The following is an 8,854-nucleotide window of genomic DNA, read 5'->3' on the forward strand; positions in this document are numbered from 1 at the left end:
CTTTTGCGCTTCTTAACTCATTTAGATTTTCAAGTTAGTTTACATAAAAAAAAATAAAAAAAAAATAGAACGAGTTCCTCATGAGATCGATATCCGAGATTTTGTGCACTTCTACTACTTGACGAAACGTGCACTTGCGTCATCTGAGTTTTCCATGAAAATAAAATTTGCCATCAAAAGAGCGTGAAGAGCAGTTGCACGAAAAATTAAATACTAGATCCACTACTACATATATGGTTTTCCGGTGCGGATGACTTTTGGGTGCGACTTAGTCGCACCCAATACTTTCTCCAACGTATTAGGTGCGACTAAGTCGCACCTAAATGACCTAAATTTTTTCGCGGCCAACTTACCCCCTTTTTTTTTACAAATATCATTGGGTGCGACTTTGTCGCACCCGAAATCACTGACACAAGTTATTGGGTGCGACTTTGTCGCACCCAAAGGTGTCATTGGGTGCGACAAAGTCGCACCCAAATTCAAATTTCTATATAAAAAGCTGCTCGGTTTTCATTCTACCCGAGCCAAACACCAAAACCCTTATTCTCTCTCTCACTAGCCCGAGCTTTCTGGAATTTCTCCGACGACCACCTCTAAACCGGCGCCGCCACTACTAAACCCGTCGCCCCCACCACTCGGACCTCTTCCTCGCGCGACCCCCTCGAGCTAGACTCTGACCGAGACGAAAAACCACCGAGCCTCCGAGACGCCGTGAGTCGTGAGCCACCGAGACGCCGTGAGCCACCGAGCCACCGAGACGCCGTGAGCCGTGAGCCACCGAGACGCCGTGAGCCACGGGGCCACCGAGACGCCGTGAGCCACCGAGACGCCGTGAGCCACCGAGCCACCGCCGTGTTCTTCGTCTCCTTCATCAAGGTAAGGATTCAAAATCCGAAATTAGGGTTTATGAAGTGGATTTGGGGCTTTGTGATTCTGAGATTAAATTGATGATTTTTGGATTTGTTTTATGCTCGGATTTGTGACCAGCCGCCCCTCCACGACCAGCACCGAGCCGGCCAGTCCCGCTGCAGCCCCTCCGACGACCAGCTCCTCCGTGACCAGCACCGAGCCTTCGATGTAGCCCCTCCGACCAATCCCGAGCCTCCGCTGCAGCCCATCCGACCAGCCCCTCCGACGATCGGTATTTTTCATAATTTGTTTAGTATTTTGATTAGAAGTTTAGTTTATAATTAGTTAGTTAGTTTATAATTGATTTGTAATGAATTAATTAGTTAGTTTGTAATTAATTTATTAATTGAAATTTGTTCTAATTAGTTTTAGGTTGTTTAGTTTAATATTTACATGTTTAGGTTGTTTAGTTTTGATTAGTTTAGGTTAATTGAAATTGTCAAATTGAAATTGTAATTAGTTTAATAATATGTTTAGGTTGTTTAGTTTTGATTAGTTTAGGTTAATTGAAATTGTCAAATTAGTTTAATGATATGTGTTAAATTGTTAATCATGAAATTAAAATTAGTTATGTTATTGTATAATTTAGTTTTATTTCACACATTTTTTTATAAATGAGTTTAGATTATTGTATTTTTGTTGTAAACGAGCCACGGAGGTTCTGTTTAGGGTTTAGTTGATTATTAGGATAGTTTTGGATGATTTGTATATGCTTTTAAATGAGTTTGCAGGTTTTTGGTTTGTTAGTATTATAGGGGAAACTCTGCCGAAATTTAGATTGAGTTTCCAGTCTATTATTCTCAAAACCCTAATTTTTTCAATTCGACTTCAAATAACATAAAATTCATAATCTCATCTTCATTCATTGATCTTCGTCACATAGCAATAAGTAATCGACTTCATTCGTCTTCGTCACTTAGCAACAACTCATAATAATTGTTCCTTTTCCCTTTCGTTTAGCGAAATCAATGTCCAATCCAAGTAGAGATTGGATCACCGAGAACAATCGGTTGACCTTGCAGTATAAAATCGGAGTTAATGAATTTATATGCGCTGCAAGAAGATTTCCTAATGATAATTACCACTACAACAAATACAGTTTTTCGGTGCGGATGACTTTTGGGTGCGACTTTTCGCACCTAAAAGTCGCACCAAAATTACTTTCGGGTGCGACTTTTCGCACCAAAATGTCACTAAAGTCGCACAAAAAATTTCGTTGATTTTTTAAATTTGGGTGCGAAAAGTCGCACCCAAAAGTTTATCATACCTTTGGGTGCGACAAAGTCGCACCCAAAAGTCCAAAACATATCTTTGGGTGCGACAAAACATTTGGTCTAAAAATTTAGCGGGATTTTGTTCCCTCTTATTTGTTTGTTTTTTTTTAGGGATTCCCTCTTATTTGTTTTCACCAAAGAATCGGGAAAGGAAAAAAGAAAGAAGAAAAGAAAAGAAGAGAGAAAGGGAAAGAGAGAGACCGAGAGAATGAGAGAGAGAGAGAGCCGAGAGAAGAGTATCGGCCGGTGGAGACCGAGAGACCGAGAGAGAGGAAGAGAGCGAGGGAGTGAGCCCGCGGAGGAAGAGCGAGGCCGACAGCCACCGAGACCGGGCCACTGGACGCGCGCGCGGGCTGAGAAGAAGCGAGTGCCGCCGCGAGCCGCTGAGCGCGCCGCCCACGAGGAGACGCCGGAGAGCGAGAGAAGTAACGTCCGGGAGTTGATTTCGCGAGCAAGGTAAGGAGATTTCATTCTCAGCCAAGAATTTCGAAAGTTAGGGTTGAGAGTTTGATTTGGGGGTTTTGATTTCGGAGTGAAATCTGAGGTTTTGGCTTGGTTGTGATGTTCATTGAGAGTTTTCGAGTTGCGTGGTCGCAGCGACGCAGTTGTTGTCGGAGGAAACACCGTGCGAAGGATGTTCATAAATTAATGTATCTGATTTTCCTGTGTGTGTGGTGCAGCTTGAAACACTGTTGAAGTTTTTTCCTATTCCATCGTATAGGAATCTCACTCTTCAATGTTTGACTGAAATACGTCTTGTCTGTTTTAGGTGAAATCTTTTTTGAATTTGATGGGAATTTTTCTCAACTAAAGAAAAATTCTACACGACGCAAGCGAACGTGTCGTCAAGTAATAGTGTGCAAAAGCACGGATATCGATCCCACAAGGACTCTAGACTATTTCCGAAGCAAACTCACTAGCTTTCTTTTTCGAGTTATGGAAAGTGAAAAATGGGGGTTTTGATTGTTTTGAGAACAAGATGAAATGTAAACAAAAGTGAAAACAATATTTAAGCACAAGTTAAAAGGAAGGGGTACGATTTCGTTATTTCATCGAGTCGGTCGGTCAAGATACGATTCTAAGCTCGGGTTTAGAGTGTTAAAACTTAGTCTCAATCCCTCCTATAACATTCACTAATCTCTCTCGAGTCTTTAGGAATCTAGCTATGTGTCGAACTTACACCTCTCGGTTTGGGTTCTATTAAAGCACAAAACCGCATTTAGCCCGGGATTTCAATCAACTACATCTACCCCCTAGTCTTTCTATAGCTCTAGGAAGGTTAATGATGGGACGGGTAGAGCTCACTCGTTTATTACCTCTCGGTTTCTAAACTCGTCTAAGATTCACTAACTAAGTAGCTACTCTAATTAGCGCTAACACACACCCCATACCCATAGAATTTCACTCTCAACCCAACCATGAAGCACCAATCTAATCCAAATGTTTGACCAACCAACTCAACTACTCAACTACATCGCACCCCAAATCTACTTAGCTACTCATGATTAAGAATAAACAAAGTAAAATTGAAATAAGTAAAAGAAGCAAAACAATAAAGAAACAAGACATTGAATGCTAATCTCAACAACCAAATAAATATATCATAAAACTCAAGCACTACTTCAATATTCCACTTAGATAAAACAATAAACTTATCACAATGCTCAAATGACAAAGGTAATCAACAAAACCCAAATAGAATACTTGAAAGCTTAAAATATGTTCAACAAGCAAAAAGTGGAGTAAATAAGTAAAGAACAATAAATAAAAGAGATAGAGTTAAGAGTGAACAAATGGAGGTGATGAGGATGATGGAGGTTGTCACTTCTCCCTCTTCTTCTTCACTTCCAAGCTCAAGAGCAAAATGGCGGTGTCAAACCCTAGCTTTCTCTCTCTCACTTTCTCTCTCTAAAGTTTCAAAACCAAAACAAAAGTGTTATATTCTAAAGCTTGCTCTTTTCCCACTTGAACAAGTGTATATGAGGGTTCAAGAGATGTTTTCGGAGCAAATAAGGACCCTTGGATGAGATCCAAGGGCCAAAAATGATCTAAAAGACGAGCTCCAAAAAGTGCTGAAAAAGCAACTGGCGCGGTGCGCCACATAACGGCGCGGTGCGCCACTCGTGAATTTTCTGAAGGCGCGGTGCGCCACATAATGGCGCGGCGCACCACCCGAGAATTTATGAAGGCGCGCCGCGCCTCTCTTGCGCGTTGCCCGCTCGAGCTCTCGGTGTAAATTTTGGCACCAGGGCGCGGCGCGCCATGTTTTAGGCGCGGCGCGCCTCTCGAGAAACGTTGACTCCATTGACCGTCGTTGACTTGACTTCAAATGACCATAACTTGCTCGATTTAGCTCCGATTCAGCCCGTTTTTGCACCACAACCTTCTCATATTCTCTCAAACCTGAAAATGCAATAAAAAGTACAAAATAATATAAAAAAACATTAAGAACAAGCTTCGATTCTTATCTAAGAGTCATAGATAAGTGTGAATGAATCTCACTTATCAAACCCCCAAACTTAAACCGTTGCTTGTCCTCAAGCAACACAAAAGACTAGACAATAAAATAAACACACCAAAGAAGTTACACTAAAAACGAATAGTGATCACAAAGTTTAGCAACAATGCCAAGTGTTAGTTACATGTCTCAACCTACAAAAATTTCCGAATCCAAGTCAATCATCATATGAAACCAAAAAAATAATTAGATTGACTAAATGGCCTTTTGCAACACATTCCCGATCAAAATCCCCCGTGTTTGAAATATGTCCCGAAAGAGAGAGAGGTCAACTCAATATGTTCGTTCACGTCTTCTAATGTCAAATGCTCAAATAATAATGAGATGAATGTGAATCGAACACCATAATGCTTTTCGCCGCTCAATCTCCACTAATACAAGACATTTACCGAGGAAATCAATAGGGCTTTGTCGGCTTGTAATGTTAGGCTAGGGTCAACGGTAGGATATGGTCAAAATGTGGCTAAAACGTCAACTTAGCGACTCAATCTCACCAAACTCACCAACTTTCACATTATATTACTCACTCCCCCATTCCCACGTTCATGGTTTAACATTTCACCTTTCGCGAACGTTTTCTTTCCTAAGCCTTTACTTCCCAATGTTTTCCCCCAAACTTTGACTATGCAACGTCTAGTCTCTAAAACTAATGTCACAGAACACCACGCCAAAAACTAATACAATTAAATAATAAAACGCAGAAATTAAACACTCTTTTTTTGTAGTTTTTTTTTTCTTTTTCTCTTTTTTTTCTCTTTTTTTTCTTTTTTTTTATTTTCTTTTTCTTTCTCTTTCTAATACAAAACAATAAACATAAAAACGAACAATCACCGGCGTGGTGTCTAATGAACTATAAAACACATAGAGACTAGTCGAAGAACATGTCACAAAAATCGAAAGAATTCACTCAAAAGTCGCTAAGTTAACGGGGTTCTTTGTGGGATTTGAACAAATATGGGCTTGGCTTTTTCTGACTAAGTAACGAGAAAGGATTAATCGTTCGGCTTTTTCTGAAAGGGTGACCAAGGAAGTATTACGGGTTGGCTTTTTGGCTCTGATCGGTCCAAATGAAGGCCTATAGGTTCGTGTCATGTCATTTCGCCTCGATGAGGGCTAGAGCGGTTCTTAGTATTCGTGAGCTAAAAGACATTTAAAGATGTGATCGAACCGCTAAGGACTACTCAAACCCCGGGACGATGTGTGTACATAAGTGGGAAAAATCAACCGAAATTGTGTTACTCAAACCACTAGTCAATCACAATGAAGCACACAAAATTTTAAAATTGACTCAAACTCGGATTTCTTCGAAAATACATGGTATCCTTGGCAAGTAACGAGAGAAAACACTTTAATACTATCACTTATAAGCAATCACCAAACAAAATTAAGAAAATAAAAATTAAATAAAGACAACCTAATCTAACAGAAATCCCCCACAAAGTAGTTCACCCCCCAAACTCAATCTCTACATTGTCCTCAATGTAGATCCATAAAAACACGGGAGACAGAGAACTTACCTCGCGGGGGTGGTAGAACTCCCCTACTCGTCGCCTCCGTGCTCGGGCGGCGGCGGATCTTCTTCCACGCGCTCTTTCTTCATCCATACCTCTTTGAACGGTTTTGGCCAATGTCCTCGACGTGGCTTGAAAGGAGACTTCGGATTTGCATCTTTGATCACCTTTTTTGTTGATTCTTCTTTAGGAGCTCGTGGCGGAGGTGTGGGTGGTGGAGTGGCGACTTCGTACGTCTCGAGGACGTAGACATCTTCTTTTTGCTTCTTGCGCTTTCGGGTTTTACAGATCCCGAACGTCTCCTCCTCGTTCTTCATGCGCATCATCAACTCGCCTCTTTGCACGTCTATGCGAACACCGCAAGTGGCTAAGAAAGCCCTTCCAAAGAGAATGGGGATCTCGCGATCCTCGTCCATGTCGATGACGTAGAAATCCGCCGGAAAAGTGAATTTTCCGAGTTTTACGAGGAGGTCTTCCACGAAGCCGCGCGGGTGCCTTATGGTCCGATCTGCCAGTTGGAGAGTGATGCGCGTGAGCTTTAGTTCACCCACCCCGAGTTTGTTGAAGACGGCCGACGGCATGAGGTTGATGCCCGAACCTAGATCGCACAAGGCGTTCTCGATAAAGACGTCTCCAATAGTGCACGGCAATGTGAACTTGCCCGGGTCTTCTAACTTTGGCGGGAGCTCTTGTTTTAGAAGTGCGGTACACTCGGTGGAAAGCGCCACCGTGAGCCGTTGCGGGAACGGGAGTGGCATCTCATAGATGCGGACCGACGAGTGTGGCTTAGGGGCTTTGGTGACCGGGGCAGCCTCTTCTTCTTTCTTCTGGCTCTCGGTGGCTGCAACGTGTTGATGAGAAATGGCATTACAGTGCTCTATTGGATTCACTTCGGAGGTGCTTGGAAGGGACCCTTGTGGTCTCTCGCTCATGGCTTTAGCGAAGTGACCCATTTGAACTTCAAGAGTTCTTATTTGAGCCGAGTTGCTTTTGAGGGCCGCTTCTTGGCGTTCGAGTGCGGCCGTGGTGTTCGTCATGAACTTGGTGTTTTCAATTGCCATTTGGGCAATTAATTCTTCAAGATTCGGTCTCTTGTCTTGAGGAGGAGGATTATTCCGGTATTGAGAGCTCCCATGGTGTTGTTGAGGCGGTGGGTGTTGATGATGTTGATGTTGTTGATGATGCGGTGGAAGGTATGGTTGTTGGTGTTGAGGTGGAGCCGGTTGCATTGCCACTTGGTCTTGAGGATTTCTCCACGAGAAGTTTGGATGATTGTTCCTCGCTCCCGTGTAATAATTCCCCGAGTTTTGGTAAGTGGGACGATTGTTGTGGTTTCCCACAAACCTAGACTCCTCTATCTCGCCACATTCGTCCGTCGGGTGAGGACCCGCACACAAACCACACTTGTGGTGAGACACCTCCACCGCCTTCGCCGCTTCTTTTCCGTGGACGGTCTTCGCGAGTTTGGCTATCTCAATTGTCAATGATTTGAGAAGCTCCATCTCCGGAGTTATCGGCTCTCTCGCGGCAATTCTCCTCTCGACCGGGCATTGATCGTTCACTTGGGCCATCTTCTCGAGTAATGCAAATGCATCGGTGGTGGTGTTGTCGAGAAGTGAGCCTCCCGATGCGGTGTTGACTCGGTCTTGAGTCGAGGCCGTAAGCCCGCTATAGAAGATTTGTAGTTGCACCCACTCCGCTATACCGTGGCCCGGACACTTCCGAATCATGTCCTTGAAGCGAGCCCACGCTTCGTAGAGGGACTCTCCGTCGAATTGTCCAAAGTTATGGATTTCGTTTCTCCTCCGGGTCATCTTCTCAAAAGTGAAGAATCGTGAGATGAACTTCGAGCATAAGTCATCCCATGTGGTGATCGAACCCGGAGCAAGCGAGGATAACCACCCATGTGCACGGTCTCGGATGGAGAACGGGAAAAGTCGGAGGCACACGGCTTCTTTGGATAAATGAGGGAGGTTGAACGTGTTGCAAATCCGCAAGAAATTGTTGATGTGGTCTTGCGGATCTTCGGAGGGGGAACCGGCGAATTGGTTGTTTTGCACCATGTGGATGATCGAGGTTTTAATCTCGAAGTTTGGGTTCCCTTCCATCTCCGGAATTCGTATTGCCGATTGGTGCTCGTCGAAAGTAGGTTGACCATAGTCGAGTATGGTCCTTCGTTCTTCTCCATGTTCCGCGTTCCGACGACCACGCGGTTGTGCTTCGTTGCCTTCTTCCATTGCGGCTCGCCTCGCCTCCGCTCGGTTTCATCGGCAAGTCCGTTCGATCTCGTGATTGATAGGATTGAGCGGAGGGCCAAGTCGTCGCATACACCTTTAAAACACCAAAGGCACACAATAAGCACAATAGTAACAAACAAACTCAAAAATTAAACTAGATAATTCTATCGAAAATAGAACCGAAGTCCCCGGCAACGGCGCCAAAAACTTGATGGGAATTTTTCTCAACTAAAGAAAAATTCTACACGACGCAAGCGAACGTGTCGTCAAGTAATAGTGTGCAAAAGCACGGATATCGATCCCACAATGACTCTAGACTATTTCCGAAGCAAACTCACTAGCTTTCTTTTTCGAGTTATGGAAAGTGAAAAATGGGGGTTTTGATTGTTTTGAGAACAAGATGAA

At 43.5% G+C, this 8,854-nt stretch overlaps 1 protein-coding gene across 1 annotated transcript; it reads right to left on the reverse strand.

Annotated features, from left to right (window-relative positions):
• Positions 1 to 6,241: 6,241 nt before the first annotated feature.
• LOC149406933 (uncharacterized) lies at positions 6,242 to 8,449 on the reverse strand. The gene has a single exon (XM_089618022.1). The coding sequence runs from the start codon at positions 8,447 to 8,449 to the stop codon at positions 6,242 to 6,244; it is 2,208 nt and encodes a 735-aa protein (XP_089474148.1).
• Positions 8,450 to 8,854: the final 405 nt, after the last annotated feature.

The sequence above is a fragment of the Urtica dioica genome, chromosome 1, assembly GCF_054948205.1.
Source record: "Urtica dioica subsp. dioica isolate 48M chromosome 1, U.dioica_male_clone48M_v1_H2, whole genome shotgun sequence".
NCBI classification, from domain to species: domain Eukaryota; kingdom Viridiplantae; phylum Streptophyta; class Magnoliopsida; order Rosales; family Urticaceae; genus Urtica; species Urtica dioica.

Coding starts and splice junctions, on each gene's coding strand:
- LOC149406933 (XM_089618022.1), bottom strand. CDS start 8,449: ATGGAAGAAGGCAACGAAGCACAACCGCGTGGTCGTCGGAACGCGGAA.